At 48.7% G+C, this 19,674-nt stretch overlaps 2 protein-coding genes across 4 annotated transcripts; one reads left to right on the top strand and one right to left on the bottom strand.

Annotated features, from left to right (window-relative positions):
- Positions 1-21: 21 nt before the first annotated feature.
- On the bottom strand, positions 22-10,184 carry LOC101349654 (cytochrome b ascorbate-dependent protein 3). Of its 3 annotated transcripts, XM_023738270.1 has the most exons (9): positions 10,034-10,184; positions 9,431-9,883; positions 8,235-8,310; positions 7,343-7,415; positions 6,075-6,273; positions 4,738-4,946; positions 3,956-4,110; positions 2,620-2,776; positions 22-2,043 (listed from the first exon to the last, which is right to left on the bottom strand). In XM_023738270.1, the coding sequence occupies exons 5-9, from the start codon at positions 6,256-6,258 to the stop codon at positions 2,020-2,022; spliced, it is 729 nt and encodes a 242-aa protein (XP_023594038.1). In that variant the 5' UTR covers positions 6,259-6,273; positions 7,343-7,415; positions 8,235-8,310; positions 9,431-9,883; positions 10,034-10,184; the 3' UTR covers positions 22-2,019. The 3 variants fall into 3 exon arrangements, with proteins under 3 accessions (XP_023594038.1, XP_023594037.1, XP_004383926.1); XM_023738269.1 differs by having other exon boundaries at positions 9,431-10,184; XM_004383869.2 differs by having other exon boundaries at positions 6,075-6,270; positions 9,431-10,184.
- A 380-nt stretch (positions 10,185-10,564) lies between these two features.
- Positions 10,565-17,980, top strand: TMEM138 (transmembrane protein 138). The gene is made up of 5 exons (XM_004383868.2): positions 10,565-10,697; positions 14,866-15,133; positions 16,215-16,386; positions 17,508-17,583; positions 17,852-17,980. Exons 2-5 carry the CDS (start codon positions 15,006-15,008, stop codon positions 17,962-17,964), a joined length of 489 nt encoding a protein of 162 aa, XP_004383925.1. The 5' UTR covers positions 10,565-10,697; positions 14,866-15,005; the 3' UTR covers positions 17,965-17,980.
- Positions 17,981-19,674: the final 1,694 nt, after the last annotated feature.

Below are 19,674 nucleotides of genomic sequence, written 5' to 3'. Positions count from 1 at the left end.
CCTCAGTTCTCTTTCTGGAGCAACACTGAGGGCACCTGGTGAGGATGGGCTGTTGAACCTGGTGCACAGTGGAGACAGTCAAGTGCACACCTGGCATGTCCTCGGTGTGGGGAAGCGGCTAACGGCCGGGCTGTGGACTCAGACACGACTTTGAATCCTGGCCCTGCTTCACACCCGCTACGTGAACTCAGACCTGATTACTCAGCCTCCCAGAGTCTATAAAATCAGAATGGTGCACAGGCACGTGTTCCCAGCAGCTGGGACGGAGACTCTGGTGGCTGAAACCAGCTTGTGGATCCCGACTCTGCCGTTTCCTGGTGGGGTGCTCTCGGGCAAGTCACTTACCCTTTTTGAGTCTTGTTTTCTAGATCTATAGATAGGAAAAATACTAGACCCTTCCAAGTGGTCAAAAATCATTAAGGACCATCCACAGGTGTATGATTCTATCACATGTGATTCCATCCAGACAGTCTGGTCACGTGGATCTTGGTGCCTCCTGGTTTGCCCTCCCTGAGTCTGACTTGTCCTGAGGTTTTTATAAGTTGCTCCAGGACCCATATAACCAAATGTTAGGCTTTTATAAGTTGCTCCAGGACCCACATAACCAAATGTTATTTTAGCAGAGGCAGCTTTGATTCTTAAAAACATGTTTAATGAAAATCAAGCTCCTTCATAAACAAGCTAAGTGCCTACACATGGAGAGAGGGTGAGCTGGCCATGTGACACAGGTGCATGGCAGCCATCCCAATGGCTTTGAAGGCTTCGTCCCAATCAAAAAGTGCAGCCACAGCTCTTCTGCCAGCATCCGCTCAGCAGAGGGCATGTGGGCTCAGAACCCCGGGCATCAGGCCACTTGTCTCCTCAGCGCAGCAAGATGGGCCTAGGCCCAGACAGGGTTCACTTGGAGGAGAAGGCAGGAAAGTCACAGTGGCTGCACACAGCAGAGGGTCAGGATTCCTGCCTCTCCACCCGCTTCTCCTTGGGAGAAGAGCTCCAGCCCCTACTTCGGCATGACCCAGAAGACTGGGTTTAGCCAGGCAAGCAGCCACTGTGGTAAGGACACCCCTGAAGGCGGCAGTGGTACCCAGGGCTCTGCCGGGCTCAGTGTACCACAACTTTGGCATCACATTTTCATGGTGAGCCAGAGAGTGGAAATCAGCAGGGCCCTCCAAGAGCAGCAAGGGTAAACCCGCCAGGGGAAGGGAGGAAAGGCCTGAGCCAGCAAGAGGAAATAAAGGAAGTCGGCAACTCCTTCTGCTTTTTATCTCTATGGGGACGTTTGGGGACAGGTGGTCTGTTCCTGGAAGAGCAGGTTACCAGGGTTCGTAGGGCTGCCTGATCGCCACAGGCGTGTAAGCCACAGGGAAAGGCTGGCCAGCCTGCTGGAGCAGCAGCTAGGAGAGGTAGAGGGAGCCACGTGATCACATCACACAGACAAAATGCAGCCATATGAAACAACAGCTGAGAACTTCCCCTCTGTCTGCACAAGCGGCTTCAGCTGCCCTCCTTCCTCTCCTTCAGTTGCCTCCTGCCGTCCCCTCCCAAGCTCACATCCAGGTGGGGCTGCGTGGTAATAACAGGCGGATGAAGCCTACGCCATGTGGGGCGCCTGTGAGGGGGAACACTGAAGGCCCCCACCCTTGGTTTCCACGTTACAGGCTGCACTTGGGTCCCAGCTCGTGTGAACTGTCAGGATCTTCTGCCATATCCCTAGGGATTTTCAGGTGACATCAACCTGTATCTTCAGAGACAGCAGGAGCAGCACAGGGCAGCCAGGGAGGTGTGCATGGGGGACCTGAGACGCTGATGCCGAGAAGGGGTGCGGAAACCAAAGCCACCAAGCAAAGCAGATGGGCTGCCAGGGGCTGGAGACAGCAGGCCTGATGGGGAAGCAGCGAGAAGCGTGGGCTCCGAGCCCACAGGAAGTCTGTTGCTGACACCAGCCGGGAGCCCCAGTAGAGAGAGCTTCTGAGGGGAGGACAGACTGCAGCGCTGACTGCTCCGGAGCCCCTGCCCAATTCACTCCCCATCATGCAGCAGGGGCTGGAAAGACAGGCAGATGCACGGGGGTGAGTGACATGGCGTCACAACAGCCCCTGACCTGCAGGAGTCACACCAGGGCTGAGCTGCAGTGTGGTCCCCGCCCAAGCCACCAGATCTGTCAGGGAAGCCCCAAAGTCCCTCAGCCTGGTCACCATCTCACCACATTCTGTCAGGTGGCCGAGTGGCCAGGAACAGGCAAGACCTGCTGCAAGCACTCAACTTGTCACCAAGCTCCCGTCCCACCAGACTAGCCCCAAGGCTGGTAGTGCAGAAATCACTGTGTACTCCCATCATGCTCAAGCCCTTCCTTGAGGAAGATAAGGCCATACTTCACCTCACTAAATTCTCTGTCTACCCCCAATGGACAGGCCACAGGCCCCTGGTAGCCACAATCCCTGGGGCCTGCTGGTTTGATACTGGTGGTCCCCATCAGCCAACCTAACACCACCTTTGTGCTGCTTGGTTTCCCACCATGGTACTGGGCTGGTCTTCTTGGTGAAGCCCAAGCCTTTCCTGGATGACCCGTCTCTAGACCTGGCCCTACCCTACCCTGCAATGGGGACCAGGAACCCATACCTGTCTGTTGGTCAGGATCCCTGGCTCTGGGCGCTTCCAAGATGAAGCCAGAAGGATATAGAGCACCAACAGCCCAAAGATCACCACCAGCATCCCAGTGGTGTTGGCAAACACAGCCTCACTGGGCAGACTGGAGTAAGGCTTGGTGACATTTGTCCTGAAGATGAAAAAAACAATGACCCTCTAGAGACTTTTCCACCCGTTTTTACCCAGCAGGAGACTCACTGCCACTAAGATAGGGAGAGTCTTCCCAGAACTGCCTCTGACTTGGAATTACAGTTACCTTTTACCTCCTAAGTCCCTATGCCCAAAACAAAAATCTATAAAATGCTCTTTACCTATGAGAAAATTGAGGCTCAAAGCGGTGAAATTAATTTGGCCAAAGTTACACAACGACTAAACAGCACAACTAAGATCTAAGCCCAGGCCTGACCTAAATCTTACTTGCTTTTCATTGCCCCCACTGCCTCAAAAAAATGGAGGACAGGAGTGGTTAGGCATGCAAGCTCTGCAGTCAGACTGCCTAAGTCAAATCCCAGCTCTGCCACTGCTGGCTGTGTGCCCTTAGATAAGTTACTTAGCTTCTCTGTGTCTTGGTTCCCCAGTTTGTAAATGGCAATGACAACAGTACCAATGCCGTAGGGCAGTTGAGAGGATTAAATGTAAAGTACTTAGAGCAGTTTGACACACACACACAGAAAAACTAAACCAGTTGCCGTCGAGTTGATTCCAACTCGTGGCAACCCCATGTGTTGCAGAGTGGAACTGTGCTCCATAGGGTTTTCAATGGCTGGCTTTTTGGAAGTAGATTGCTAGGCCTTTCTTCCAAGGTGCCTCTGGGTAGATTCAAACCACCAACCTTTCGGTTAATAGCCCAGCGCTTGACTGTTTATGATTAAAAAAACAAAAACAAACAAAAACAAACAATCAAACCCATTGCCATTGAGTTGATTCTGACTCATAGTGACCTTATAGGACAGAGAAGAACCCCCCCCATGGTGGCACAGTGGTTAAGTGCTAAGCTGTGAAGTGAAAGGTTGGCAGTTTGAACCCACCAGCTGCTCTGCAGGAGAAAGATGTGGCAACCTGCTTCTGTAAAGATTACAGCCATTTATGAAAGTAGATGCTAAATCAATTTGATGCTCAATAAATATTTGCTGACCAATTTACCAATCTAAACTTAAAAAGAGACTAGTTCTATTACCTTCCACATCAGGAACAGGCCCAACGCCCAAGGCTCTCCTCTCTTGGATGGGTCCTGTGATCATAGCGTGTGTCTTTCAAAGACCCTATTCCCTCCCTTCCATCTTGGGATCAGGTGCCCCATCTCACTCACAAACTGAAGAAAAGCTTCTCATTAATGCCAGAAACGACAGACGCGATGGCCAGAGACAAGATGAAGGCTCCAAAGAAGACGTGGATGGGTTTAAGGAGGCTGCGCTGCCACGGGGACGCCCAGGGCAGGAGGAAGATGGTGAAGCCCAGGAACCACTGTGGACACGAGGGAGCAACTGACAGTGCTTTGTGTGGCCCAAGGCACACTGTCACCCACCCCCGAGCCTCCGACCCATCTCTGTATGGACTCTTCTTTCCCAACTCCAAATCCTCCCAGCAGGCATTGCCCTGCCATCACACTTAGCTTCGTCATTGTCCTCATTGTGGTCTGTCTGTTTCTATTACACAAACGTCAGAGCAACGACAAAAACACTAAACGGAATGCTTAGCTATAGTCCCACTGTCCCAGCAAACCCGACTGTTCATCTCTGCTTCCTTCCAGATGCTGCTCCTAAAACTCCTCCCTTGCATAGGGCTGACATCAGAATACGGAAACCACTTCTAGAATTGCTGCTGGTTCAAAAAAGGTCGGAGTGGGAAGGTGGGAAAGATGGCTGTTAGAGCCAGCACAGTGTGTGCTATGACCAAGTCAGCACAGGGGCCTCCAGGATGACAGATGGGCAGTGTGCCGGGGTGAGAGCAGGGGCAGGGTGATGCTCTGCTGACGCTACAGACGTGCCCTGCACAGCTCTCTCTAGGTAACGAGAAGAGTGAATATTTGGTGCTGATGCAAATGAAAGCTGAGCTGTGGGAACCTAGAGGAGGAGGGCAGAGAGAACTCACCTGGCAGGCAAAGAGGAAGACGGTGGTGATCCCCACCCAGCTGTGCAGGGAGTAGAGGTTACTGATATGTTTCTTGTTGTGAGCGCTAAAGACGGCTACCAGCCCCACCACCGTCAGTATGAAGGCCAGCAGGTGGAGGGCTGCGTGGAGGGCTTTCCAGGGCAGCTTGGGCCCCACCCAGGATTGGGGCACGCGGTACACCAGCGATGCTGCAGGAGAGAGCAGTCCCCAGGCTCGACCTCCCCCTACATCAGGGGAGCCACCCTGATATGATCCTACACAGCCTCCCAACACCTCCTGATGGGAAGAAGACGGAAATGCTAGGATGTCAGTATCAATTCCTCAGCATCTTCTTTCCTCCCATCAGCCATGAAGGAGGAAGAGAAGCGACAGTGATCCAAAGGGAGGAGCAGCTTCCTTGAACCTGCCATTCAGTCATTACAATCATAAACCTAGCTTGTGCGGAGTTTCGCAGGTAACAAACACTTTTACGTTTATTATTTTATCTAACTGATTCTCACAACCAAGATTAGTTGTCAAGGGTCAGACGATCTAGCAAATCCTGGTTCTGCCTGTTATTAGCTATTTGGCCTCTCTTCTCTAAGGCTCAGTTTCCTCATCTGTAAAATGGGAATAGCAATAAAGCCTACCTCACAAGTTTGTTGTAAGAACCAACTTAGATGATGTATGCGAAGTGCACATGGTAAGCTGCTATTTATCAATGTCATCATTATTCCCATTTTTACAAGTGGGAAAAATGAGGCTCACCTGGGCCCCAAGGCACAGTGCTGAATGCTTGGGGCAAAGATGGTAAAAGACAGGTTCTGGGTCTGGGAGGGGTACTAAGTAGATCTCTCACTCAGGGGCCTGATTCTGCCATGAGTGGCTTCAACTTCCTACTCCCTCGAGCAAGAATCAGCAAACTACACTGCCCAGGCCAGATCTGGCCCTGTATTTGTTAATGAATTTTTACTGGAACACAGCCATGATCACTCATTTATGAACTGTCTATGGCTGCTCTCATGATCCAATGGCAGAGTTGCAAAGTTGCAACACAAACCACATGGCCTGCAAAGCTTAAAATGTTTACTATCTGGCCCTTTTACAAAAAAGTTTGCTGACCTTGCCCTAGAGTACTCGTGAAACTGTCCTTCTCACATGCCTCCTTTCTTACCACTTCTTCCCCCAAATGACACTTGGGCCCAGTGACAGCTCAACCAATCCCACCCCCATAGCCCCAAACCCAACACTGACGAAGGCCAGCCCTGGAGAGGGAACGTGTTGGCCCATCCAGGCTCGGGCCATCTCATGCCTACCCATGCTGACCGCTTACTCACCAGCTCCGTAGAGCACCACCATGCCAGTAACCATGAGCACCGGGTGCCAGTTGAACCTGAGGTCGCTGACGTTCCAGGCAAAGCCATTATGCCAGTACCGCATCCAGTAGATGGTGAACAGGATGCAAAGCAAGCCCAGGGACCCCAACATCAGGCAGGACAGGTAAAACCGTCCCACAGCCATTCTGCTCTAGCACTTCTAGGAGAGAGGAGGAAGTCACATAACCCTGCTGGCTCGGCTGCACCCCACACACTGGCTAAAGGAGGCAATGCTGACCTCACTCTTGGCCAGATTTCTGGTTACAGACACTGAGTAAGCCCCACTGAGCACCTGGCCGTGCACAGGGCAGCAAGCTCAGGCTGTGGCTGGCCCTGGAGAGCACCTCTTCTGCTGCAGCCAGGTGCCAAGGCTCTGGGCCCAGAGCCCTGGAACTAATTCCCCTCACAGGCCATGTAAAGCTGGTTCTGGTTGGTAAAGAACCAGAAGGTAAAGAACCACCACCTAGAAGAACTGGACATCTGAATGAAAGAAGGGATGGGAATCAAAATCCAGCCTAGATCACAAATGCTCAGGCCCTCAGTTCTAAGGTAAGGAGGCAACGGCACCATCTGAAAGGAACACACACACACACTACTATAGGCTAGCTAGCTGTAAGTCCCACGGGCTCCCACTTCTACAGAAATGCTCTTCTCCAGATGAGGAACTTCCTGGGGACAAACCCTCTTATTGCAGAGGTAAGATCAGGCCCTCACTTCAGAGTCCCCACAAGCTGCATGTTGAATCAAGTGATACATTCAGCTCTCCCTAGGCCTGAGACTTCTGCTTTCTCTTCCTCTGTGGCAAGTCCAGAGGAGAAAGGAGGAAGCAAGAACTCACGGTCTAGAAAGCAGGAGGTTTATTTTGAGATTTCCACATGTACTTGATAAACTCAGAAGCCAACTGTGGTTCGGGTATGGCCCCTGTGCACCTGCTCTTAAAAGCCAAGCAAGTGGGCATGGGGGTTGGCAAGCAGGTATGCAAAGCCACAGGAATGCCCCTACTTTCAGCTAATGTGTTGGCAGCATGGGCCCAGCCCTCAAGGCAGTCAGCCAGGCCCATACATTCACACCAAGAAGGCGACAATATGGCTTCCTGCAATTGAGGTCCTTCAACTGGAAGCAGATAACAGAAAGAAGAGTCGGCCCCTAAAATATCCAATAACTCCCAAGGAGATAAAACACTTGGTTCCTCCCCTTTAAACCTAGTGGCAGGCTGAAAGAATAGTCACCTTGGCGGCAATTCTTATTAACCAATGCACCTTGAGCAAATCACTTAACACCTGTAGGACTCAGTCTTCTCATCTGCAAGAAAGACATGACAATAATAAGAATACTGTTTATAGAACTCCAGAGATGAACAAGGAGCCTGGGGGGTACAAGCAGTTTGTGATTGACTGCTAACAGAAAGGTTGGCAGTTTGAACCCACCCAGCATCTCCCTGGAAAAAAGGCCTGACAATATGCTTCCATACAGATTATAGCCAAGAAAATCCCATGGAGCAGTTCTACTCTGTAACACATGGGGTCACCATGAGTCAAGGGTTGACTCAACAGCAACTAACAACAGTTATGGATGACCAGATACCACACTAAAACCTTACACATATTATCCCATTTACTCGTCTTAACCCCGTGAGGTATTATCCCCATTTTATAGATGAGAAAATTTAGGCTCAGAAAGATTAATTAACTAGCGTTAAAAATCCATTGCCGTTGAGTTGATTCCAACTCATAGCGACCCTACAGAACAGCGTAGAACTGCCCCATAGGGTTTCCAAGGAGCACCTGGTGGATCTGAACTGCCAACCTTTTGGTGAGCAGCTGAGCTCTTAACCACTGCACCACCAGGGTGTTAGGACCCAGTAAATGGGTAAGAGTTTAAAAATCTGTCTGTCTGGCTTTAAGCCCCATGCTTTTTCCTTGATCACAGATTGTCAGAAGATCATGTAAGAAAATGAGTGAAAGGATATTGTGAGAGTAAAGTATTATACGCTTCTTAGTTACTGTTACAGCATTTCATCCCAACTACTAACGAAAACCTGAAGTTCGTGTTCCCTGTGCTCAGGGCTCTCAACGGCCTAGATTCCATACCATGTCAGCTCTCCCCATGCCAGGTGCTCACCTAAACCCAGAACAGACACTGGGCTCTCACAAGATGATCCACGTCGGCAGTAATCCTTAAGAAAGAGGCCCAAGAGCTGGAGGGGAAAAACAAACTCCTTTGAGGCTGGCAGAAGACAATCATCCCACCAGCTTCCTAGAAGCCTCGTGATTCAACTACTGGGCTCATGGATGTGCACCCAGCCTCAGAGCTGTTCCCTTAATTCCTGTAGGGCAGAGGAAGTTTCAGGTCACCAGAGACAAAAGCAAAGTAAATATAGCTCCCAAAGGACTGTATCCACCCCTAGAAGAGACGATTGCAGGAAGGGCCTGGATAACTGCTCTCTGAGTGACTTGGAATAGATAATGGGGAGAGTTTCTTAACAGAGGGCTCAGAGGTTATGTTATTCTGCTCACAGTGCACAGATAAGCCCTCCCTTTGCCTGAAATAAAAAGCAAAAGCAGGGAAAAAGGAAGAGTGAAGGCAGTGAACATTACAAATGCTTAGAATATCCTGTCATTTGTTCTAGGAGAGCAGGCTGTGTTATGATTTCAGGATGTGCACATCACGGTTTGGTCTCCTATCCTGCCCTCGTTTTGTAGAGCCCCATTCTAAGGCAGGGGTCAGCAAACTCTTCTACAAAGAAAGGGTCAGACAGTAAATATTTTAGGTTTTGCAGGCCATATGGTCTCTGCCACAGCAATGTCATCAATTCTGCTGATGTAATGCAAGGGTGGCCATAGACAAGTGAGCATGGCTGTGTTCCAATCAAACTTTTATTTAGACACTGAAATATGAAATCCATATAATTTTCACATGTCACAAAATAGTCTTATTTTGGGGCTCTTTCAATCAGTTAAAAATGTAAAAATTATTCAGGCAGGCCAGATTTGGCCTGTGCATTGCAGTTTGTCAACCCTCATCTAATAAGTCTACTCTCCAACCAAATATCTCCCCAATCCCTTGGTAGAAAGGATTCATCCTGGCTGAGCTAAAACAGATCAGGTTCAGGGGTAAGAAATGGGTACCTCCCATTCAGTGTTTGTTATTGTTAGATGCCATCGAGTCAGTTCTGACTCACAGCGACCCTATGTACAACAGAACGAAACACTGTCCCTCCGGTTCAGTGTTTACTCGTAGAAAAAGGCTGTTCCAGACTCTTACAATGTTACTTTAGAACTATAAACAGATAAAGGAACAGGTCATTTGTGACTCACCCTTCTCAGATGGATAAGGGAACTTGAGGAATCCTAAAAACCAGACTTGGAGTTCAAGTCATAAACCCTTATATTATGGTTCAAAATAGTAGGAGCCAAAGTGAGTGGCAGAGCAGGTACAGGGATCCAAGTCCACGCCCCTTCAGCTCCCAGGATTCCTCACGTCCAAACGTAGCTTTCTGTGAATTCAGGTGAGGAAGTTGGGACTCAGGAATGAAGAGTTCAGAATCCTAGTCAGGAGCTAGATAAGCAAGGTCCCCCTTAGCACCAGACTGATTACAAACCCGCCCTTCAGACTGTGTTCAGGTCTGGCTCAAATGACGGAAGAACAGTTCCAGAAACTTGGGGGCTGATTCCTGACTCCTCTGTTGGGTCCTTGGTCCCAGCTAACCTTGGATGAACATTAGGGCGAGGGGCCCCGCCTGCTGTCTTTCGTGTCTTTATAACCACCACCTGTGGAAGGAAGGGCACGGAGAATGGTGGCCATATTCTAAAAGAGAAAACTGCGACCGAGCGAGGGTTTTTGACAGCGCGAAGCGAGGTAGTAGCAGAGGCAGCACTTGAACCCACATCCCTGAACTCCCAGCCTGGGCTCTTTCTTACTCCTGAACCACACTGGGACGCAGGGAAGCCTCCTCCCTCCGAGATCCGCCTCGTCCCCACTCGGCGCTGCTATCTCCGGAGCCCCCGGGAAACTGAGCCAGGGCTGTCAAGGGCAGCCGCACACACCCGGCATGGCCGGCCCGCCCTCTTACAGCCTTGCAACACTTCCGGTCCTGCGCAAGGCCGCCTGGGAAATGAAGTCCAAGCCCCGAAGTTGCTGGAGGAGGCCAGCGGGCCAAGGTGCCGCCCTTTCCTCCCTTCCCTTTACTCCACGGGCATTTCTACCCCAAACCCGAAGTTCCAGGGACCAGGAGTGCCCCGACGGGCCTGCCTGTCCCTCAGCCCCCATCCCCTGGGAGCGGAAATTTTCGGGTCGACGCGAAGCCTCCCGGCGGCGGCTGGCTCTCAGCAGAGCTGCGCGCGGCGTGGGCAGGGAGGTCTGGTCAGCAGGCGGCAACGCTGGGGGAGCCAGGGAAAGGGTGGCCCAGGGCAGCGAGGGCCCAAACATGGCGACGAGCTGGCCATAGAGGCGGGAAAGAAAGCCGAAGACCCCTAGTAGAACGACGCGGACGGAGCCCGCGTCCCCCATCTACTTCCGGGACTTAAGACCGGTTTCCGGAAGCCAGGACGGTGTCCCCATGGTAACCGAGGACGGCTCTTTGAGGTGAGGAGTGAATGAGTAGTGGGTAAAGTGATCGAAAGTCAGGATTTTTGTTGTTGTTGGTTTTGTTTTTTTTGCGAAGGTAACCACATCTTTAAGTGGACTGGGAAGGGTGAAGAGGATTGGTCAGGGGATACAGGGAACGCGGCAGGTAGCAGTAGACAAACTGAAGAGCTTTTTGTTACCATGTGAATCACTACTGCCCTAAACTGAGTGGAACGGCGACGTGCGTGTCTATATAACGGATCGTCACAACAGCCCTCTGTGGTGGCCCGTGAGGTCCGGAGCGCCCAATAAGCAAGGTACGCACGGGCTGATTTGTGCGTACTTAGACTAATTTGTGCGTACTTACTAATGGTGAAACCCATGTGAAATCGTTCATTACAGATTAGTAAGTAATCATAAGTAATCCCGTGCATACCTTGCTTACTGGTTAATCCGCCCCTGCGTGAAGTAATGGTCAAGAGCCCTGGGCTTTGGCGTCAGACCTGGTTATGAATTCTGGCTCTGCTCACTTGCGAGCTGTATGACCCCGGCGGAATTAGGTGAACTCCCCAACCGTGTGTCCTCCTTGTGGAATAGGGATCATTCTTTCCCACCTTGCTGCGTTGTTGCGAGGATTAAAGGGAATTCTCTTGGTTGACAAGTTGTATATTGTGTCTGGTACATGGTTGATGGCTGTTATGGATTGAATTGTGTCCCCCCAAAATGTGTGTTGACTTGGCTAGGCCATGATTCCCAGGATTGTATGATTGTCTACCATTTTGTGATCTGATATGATTATCCTATGTGTTGTAAATCCTCAACTCTATGATGTTAATGAGGCAGGATTAGAGTCAGTTATGCTAATGAGGCAGGACTCAATCTACAGGATTAGGTTGTATCTTGAGTCTATCTCTTTTGAGATATAAAAGAGAGAAGGGAGCAGAGAGGAGAGGGACCTCATACCACCAAGAAAAGAAGAGCCGGGAGTGGACCTCTTACTTTGGACCCGGGGTCCCTGCTCTGAGAGGCTCCTAGATGAGGGGAAGATTGATGACAAGGACCTTCCCCAGAGCCAACAGAGACAGAAAGCCTTCCCGTGGAGCTGGCACCCTGAATTTGGACTTCTAGCCTCCTAAACTGTGAGAGAATAAATTTCTGTTTGTTAAAGCCATCCACTTGTGATAATTCTGTTATAGCAGCACTAGATAACTAAGACAATGGCTATCAATATTCTTTGATAAATGAGGAAACTGGGTTCAGAGAGATCACGTTCATACATCCAGGAAGCTGGGACTTCTACACCTGATGATGTGGACGAGGTTCCTTAACCTCTCAGAGCGTCAGTGTAAAATGTGAATTATAAGCATAGTAATGGCTACCCTTCAAGATGACTGTAGGATTAAATAAGATAAATATGAAAAGAGGTTGCAAATTGCAAAATACTCTGCAGATGTTAATCACTCTCTAGCACTTCAAAGCATTTTAAAATTTGATTATCGATTTGATCCAGCAGGGGTCACCGGACACTCCTCCCCCAGCAGCTTCTGGACCTTGGAAAATATGAAAATAAAGGCCCAGGTCCCTTTACCTGAGTCACTGTGTTGCTACCATAACCTGAAAGATTTAAGTTTTACAGGAGAGCAATATTTCCTCTCAGCTTTTTCTGCCTCCACCACTTCCCACTTCCTTCTCCTGTGCTAACATTTTTGCTCCCTGGTTACTTATCGGCCTGTCAGTAATACAAGGGCTGCGTAGTGCAGTGGCTAAGAACACAGACTCTGGACTCAGACTGCCTAGATCTGAGTCTCAGCTCTGCCACTTACTAGCTATGTGACCGTGGACAAATTATTTTACCACTTTGAGCCTCAGTCTTCTCATCTCTAAAATGGGGAACATAATAGTGTATCTCTACTTGTGGGGTTATTGTGAGGCTTAAATAATGCTAGTGCTTTCAACAGTCCCTGGCACATTGTAAGTGCTGTATTAGGGTTTGCTGCTATTATAATTTTCATTGTTATCTGCCCAGACAGTTACTCTTCTCTATTGTTCCCCTAGATTCCTTTGAATTCAAGAGCTTTGGGTTTAGAAAGTTCGAGGCATGGAGAAAGATTTGCGGGTGAGGGTCCCTAGAAGCGGGGCTTCAAATTGGTTTGTTGTAGTTCGAACCCATGCTGAGAATTTGCATTTCCACCCCAGATTTACTGGATCGGAATCTACATTTTAACAAGATTCCCTGATGATTCTTATGCATAATAAAATTTGAGAACCACTGCTCTACTAGTGGAGCCCTGGTGGCACAGTGTTTAATAGCTCAGCTGCTAACCAAAAGGTCAACAGTTTGAATCCACCAGCTGCTCCTTGGAAACCGTATGGGGCACTTCCACTCTGTCCTGTAGGGTTGTTATGAGTTGGAATTGGCTCGACAGCAATGAGTTTTTTTTTACAGGCTCTACTAGTGGTTCTCAGAATTGGTCCCTAACCAGCAGCATTTGCATTGCCTGGGAACTTGTTAGAAATTCAAATTATCAGCAGGGGTTGAACTGTTTTGAAACCCTGCCTAGGAGCGACTAGAGTAGTTGGGTGTTGTCGGTTTTGTTTTCTGATGCATCCCAACCACCTAGAGTGTACCTGGCACACAGTAGGTCTTCAATAAATATTGTGTTGTTGTTAGGTGCCATTGAGTCGCTTCCGACTGATAGTGACCCTATAGGACAGAGTAGAACTGCCCCATAGGGTTTCCAAGGAGCGGCTGGTGGATTTGAACTGCCAGCTTTTTGGTTAGCAGCCAAGCTCTTCATTAACCACAATGCCATCACCAGGGCTCCAGCATTTAGTGTATTAATGTTTGTTTGTTTTTTTTAACATTTAAGTGAAAGTTTACAGAGCAGATTAGTTCCCCAGTCAACAGTTTATACACAGCTTGTTTCATGACATTGGTTGCAAACCTCTGAATGTGTCAGCACTCTCCCCCGTTCTTCCTTGGGTTCCCTGTCTCCATTTGCCCAGCTTTCCTGCCCCTGCCTTCCTTCCGAACCTTGCTTTTGGGCAAATGATGCCCTTTAGGTCTCTTGTAGGTGATTGTTCTGAGGTGTACATTCTTCACTGGTGTTATTGTTCATTTTACAGGCCTATCTATTATATGGAAACCCTGGTGGTGTAGTGGTTAAGAGCTACGGCTGCTAACCAAAAGGTCAGCAGTTTGAATCCACTGGGTGCTCCTTGGAAACCCTATGGGGCAGTTCTACTCTGTCCTATAGGGTTGCTATGAGTCGGAATCGACTCAACGGCAAGGAGTTTGTTTTTTTTTTTGTTTGTTTGGTTTGGTTTTGGTCTATTATATGGCTATAATATGATCTCCAGGAGTAATTTCAGTTCCAAGCTTGAACGGTGTCTAAGGTCCGTAGTCTCTCGGGGTTCCACCAGTCTCTAGCAGACCAGTAAGTCTGGTCTTATTCACGAGTTTGAAGTTTATTCTACATTTCTCTCCCACTCTGTCCATGACCTACTATCATGGTCCCAGTCAGAGCAGTTGGTAGCGGTAGCCAGACACCGTCTAGTTCTTCACAGGCTGGTGGATGCTGTTGTTCATGTGGTCCTTAATCCTTTGGACTAATTGTTTCCTTGAGTCTTTGGTTTTCTTCACTCTTCTTTGCTCCAGACAGGAAGAGGCCAATTGTTATATCTTAGATGGCTGCTCGCAAGCTTTTAAGACACTAGTCGTTACTCACCAGTGTAGGATGTAAAACATTGTCTGTATGGATTATGATACGCCAGTTGACCTAGATGTCCCCTGAGACTATGGTCCCTAGCCCTCAAGCCCAGTATTTCAGTCCCAGGAGGTATATGGTTATGGCTAAGAAGTTTTCATGACTGTGTCCCCTGTGTATACTATTGCATATATGGGTATATTTGTACCATGTGCATGTGTGTGTGCTTCATATGCCCTCCCACCCTGTACAGCTTACATATCTACCTATGTATCTATTCGTACATTATTGTTTGTTGTTACTGTTGCAGGATTGTATATGTATTAGTATTTACTGTTGTTGCCTTTTACTCTTGCATACCTTTCAGTGTCTTTACCTTGATTATATTGTGCTAACTCCCCCCATATTGTGTATTATCTCTCCTGTCACCAAAGGTAGTAACATTATTTCTAACCTCTTCTTTCTTGTTACCCCAACAGGCCCTTGCCTTAGTGCAAGAGAAACAGTTCTGATTTGGAGGAACTAGGTGCCTCTCCCTCAGTGCTGAGGAGAAATCTGGCGGCTGTTTTCTGGAAAACTGTGGAATGTGCCCTTGGAGGCCCAAGAGAGCAGAAGGAAGATGCTCCAGACCAGTAACTACAGCCTGGTGCTCTCTCTGCAGTTCCTGCTGCTGTCCTATGACCTCTTTGTCAATTCCTTCTCGGAGCTCCTCCGAATGGCTCCCGTCATCCAGCTGGTGCTCTTCATGTGAGTTCAGTGGGTGGGTCTGGAAAGGTGAACCCAAGCAGTTTGAGGCCTGACAGACCTGATTTAGCATTTTAAAGGTATTAACAGAGAAATATCAGGGATAATAAAATTTAGCATCATCCTGAGTACTCCATGGTGCATAGATATGGTCACAGGTCCTGTTTTTATATCCTTCTAACAGGGGTTGGGGATAAGGGCAATAGTTCACATAGGAAGTAAGGGACAGAGTGCTGACCCCATCATTTTCCCCATCTGTGAGTAGAAGTATTATCTTCCATTGCCACGAAAGAGGATTACAAAACGGCCGGCTAAAAAAAGGGCAATTATAGGATGACTCCATGGGACTGAAACTGTTGGCATTTATCCTCCACCATGATTTCTAGATGATGAGTTCAGTTTCTAAACTGAAAACCACAGTCTTGGACACAATCTCCCTTTATTCACAAGTATTCTTTGGCTTGCCAGACACTGTTCTGGTCGCATGGTAAACCTGACAAGTTCCTGCTTTTGTGGGGCTTATTTCTAGAGGAAAGAGACAATGGATATATAAACAAAAATAAGTTCAAATAGTGATAGATGTTATACAACAAGTATAAAGTAGCTGGGGTGGGGAGGTAAGGACTACTTGAGGCAACATGGTTAAAGGAAAGCCTCTCTGAAGAGTGGACATTTGGACTGAAACTTGAATGGCACTCAGGAGCCAGCCATGCAAAAATCAGGGGGAAGGGCATCGTGGTCTTGCTAGATGAAACTGATGGGACCAGGTTATGTGACAGGGCTGGCATTTGCTGGATATAAGGAGGATATAAGCTTCTCCTCAAAAGTACCTAGTAGGTATATTGAGTCAAGAGTGTCAGAGCAAGAAAGCCTTGTCTGTGAACTGCATTTCAACTGATGGAGCTAGCAAGTAATTGTAGCTTGATATCGTTTGGGTCCCAAAGCCCATGCTGTCTCGGGGGGGTTTCAGATGACTATATCCCAAGGAAAGGACAGACTTCATGGTTCCCCCAGGATTTAGGGCCAGCACTGGGTCCTCACATAGACCTCCATTTGGCTGTATCTTGTCTTATTGTGTCTGCAGCATCCAGGATATTGCAATCCTCTTCAACATCATCATCATTTTCCTCATGTTCTTCAACACCTTCGTCTTCCAGGCTGGCCTGGTCAACCTCCTGTTCCATAAGTTCAAAGGGACCATCATCCTGACAGCTGTGTACTTCGCCCTCAGCATCTCCCTTCACGTCTGGGTCATGGTAAGAGTGCAGCTCTGAATTCTCAATCCTGAAAGGGCTAGCAGTCGCTTTCTTCCGGGAACCCAGCATAACATAAAGCATCCTATGAGAAGAATCATTCTTTTACCTCTCACAGAATCCTGGATAGGAAACAGGTGAAATCAAAGTGGTCAGATCCAAAGCTAGGCACAGAAAGTTTCATGAGGCACTTTTTTTGCCCAACATTATGTGTGGAAGAACAGCGTTATCCAAGAGTCGAGGACATTTCTTGAACATTCAGTCTACCTGTGCCCCTACCAGGGCTAAAACAAAAAGTTAAATCTGTTTCATTGGCTGTTATGGCGTGTGGGTGCTAATTCAGGGTATTAGGCATCAGTGTCCGGTGACTAGTGCTGCAGGCAGGGAATGTTGCTGGAAACTAGCCAGTCAAGAGTGCCCCCTGCTTCGTCCCCATCTCTTACATTAGGAGGACCGGCCTTTGCTCTAACATAGGCCTCAGGGCAGATCCAGTTTTCATGGTCTCAGATTTCTTCTGCTTCACAAATTCTTCCATCTCTTTGGGTCTCATCTGCTTCTCATGTACTCATTTTGATTGAACGCCTTAAAACCTCAGGGCCTTAAAACCTAGTCACCTTTTTTCTGAAGCCACCTTCTTAGACTGAGGTTGCCTTGTGACTCCATGGGAGAGCAGAGTTGACAGGAAGGCGGCAGAGCAGTGCCTCCAGGTGCCTCCTGAAGAGGACTGTCCGGGCTCTGGTTCCTGGAGCCAAAACAGGCGCTGGCTGTGCCGTAAAGCTGGTAATCTGATTAAACCCTTAGTGCACCGAGCCTTTATCTGACAGGAGCTGAGCCTGAGATTTTCAAGGCTGAACTCCTGAGAATCATTTCCCCTTGGCACAGGTTATTGAGTGAAAGAGGATAAATTGCTTAGTTCAAACTTCCTCCCTCAGGGTTAAAGGGATATTCCCTTTGCAGCATAAAAGGGAGCTGGGTCTCCTTTGAGAAGCATTCCTTGGGGTTGTGGACAGAAAAGAGAGTTAAGATTAGCATGATTTTAAACCAAGTGGGATATCTGCAGCTAACCAAATTGGAGATATTTGGGTCTCATCTGGCCTTTCCCTGTCTCCTCATATCTCCTTCAGAACTTACGCTGGAAAACCTCCAACCGCTTTGTCTGGACAGATGGACTTCAAACACTATTTGTATTTCAGAGACTAGGTAAGGACCAGACCAACCTCAGGCTTAACCTCGATCTCACATATGGCTCTGGCAGTGAGGGCCTTGGCCCTGGCTCCTCAGCCCCTCATAGGTGGTATGGGATGGTTGGGACAGCCCTGTCAACACTGATACCACAAGCAGGAGAGGTTACAACCCTCTGCCCTTGCTGGGAGATGGTGGGAAATCAGGAGGCAGGCCCCTCAGCCTCTTTACCTGTTCTTACCCTGAAATGAATACTCAGGGGCTCTGTTCTGTGTCTTACCCACAGCGGCAGTGCTATACTGTTACTTCTACAAGCGGACAGCTGTGAGGCTGGGGGATCCTCGCTTCTACCAGGACTCTCTGTGGCTGCGCAAGGAGTTCCTGCAAGTCCAAAGGTGACCTCTTCTCGTCCCACTGATGGATGCTTCTCCTTCCTGCCAGAAGCCACATTTGCTGCTCTGAAGTGGGGGGGGGCGGGGCGGGGGTTGGCCCTGTGCATAAGGAAGCAGGCTGGCTTTCCCAGGACAGGCTCAGGCCAGTGTGTTCAGCGTTGAAGAAGGAAGAGCCTCCCTCTTGCACACTGCCACGTCCCCCGTACAGACCCCAGTACTGCCCTCCTGCCTCACTTCTTTCCCCCATCCTTTCCTGCTCCACTTCTTTCCCCCATCCTTTCCTGCTCCGTACTCTCCGCTTCTCTGAACTCTTACATACAGAGAGCTCTGTGGCTCCTTCTGTTTAGGCTGGTCCAAAACCTCCCAGCACCCACTTTCCTGGCACGACATACTAATGACTGAAGGGTGCAAAAGTGATATATGTGTGTTCCTGACTGATCACCCCTTAGACCCTTAGATTTTATACCCAAGGCACTTTCTTTTAATGTTTTCTAAATAGGAAATAAATGGATTTTTTTCTATAAATGGTGGACTCTATCATGTCATGTGTGCCAAGTCCTAGCCTCAGCATGTACTTGACTCAGTGGGAAGAATGTGCCACAAATCAAATACAGATATTTATTGAGCCCCCTTCTAAGTACAAGGTCTTTTTGAGACATTCAAGATGTAATGCAATGCCCCACCCCCACTCCTGGAGCTCCAGACTTCTGTGCTTCGTTCCGATTCTCCCTCCCTATCAGAAACCTAAACTGCCTTCAGAAGAGTAAAAATTTTCCTTTGTCTGCTTTGGCAAGAGTTGTTGTCGTTGTTAGGTGCCGTCGAGTTGGTTCCGACTCATAGTGACCCTATGGACAACAGAACAAAACACTGCCCGTCCTGTGCCATCCTCACTATCATTGTTATGCTTGAGCTCATTGTTGCAGCCACTGTGTCAATCCATCTTGTTGAGGGTCTTCCTCTTTTTCACTGACCCTCTACTTTACAAGCATGATGTCCTTCTCCAGGGACTGGTCCCTCCTGAGAACATGTCCAAAGTATGTGAGACATAAATTCATATGTATTCGTTTCCTATTGCCAGAATAATGTATAACAAACCACCACCAAACGTCAGTGACATACAATAATAAACAGTATTTTGGCTTTCGAGTTTATGGGGTTCAGCTGATCTGGGCTGGGTTCAGATGATTTCAGCTGGGCTTGCTAATGTGCCTGTGGGCAGCTGTGGGTTGGCTAGGTGGCTCTGAGGAACTGGGTCAGGCTCATTCACATGCCTTGGGAATCGGTCAGGTTCGAACCCCTACTGAGAATTTGCATTTCTAACCAGTTCCCAGGCAATGCTAATGCTGCTGGTTAGGGACCAATTCTGAGAACCACTGGTAGGGCAGTGGTTCTCAAAGTGTATTATACATAAGAATGACTTGAGGATCTTGTTATGCTGTAGATTCTGATCTAGTATATCTGGGGTGGAAATGCAAATTCTCAGCAGGGGTTCCAACGAGAACAAACTGGTTCGAAGCTCTGCTTGGGATCCTTTGGTTGTTGGCTAACCTAGGATGGCCTCAGCTGGAATGACTGTGCTACTCAGCTCTGGTTCACATGACTCGTCCTTGAGCAGACTGGCCTGGCTTCACAGCAGTAGCAGAGGGGCAAAAGCAAGCAAGCCCCAGTGTGCAATCCCATTTCAGGCCTCTGCTTGTGTCTCTTAATCTCCCGTTGA

This window comes from Trichechus manatus, unplaced genomic scaffold (assembly GCF_000243295.1).
Source record: "Trichechus manatus latirostris isolate Lorelei unplaced genomic scaffold, TriManLat1.0 scaffold00113, whole genome shotgun sequence".
In the NCBI taxonomy this organism is placed as follows: domain Eukaryota; kingdom Metazoa; phylum Chordata; class Mammalia; order Sirenia; family Trichechidae; genus Trichechus; species Trichechus manatus.
This window is presented reverse-complemented; position numbering and strand designations above follow the sequence as displayed.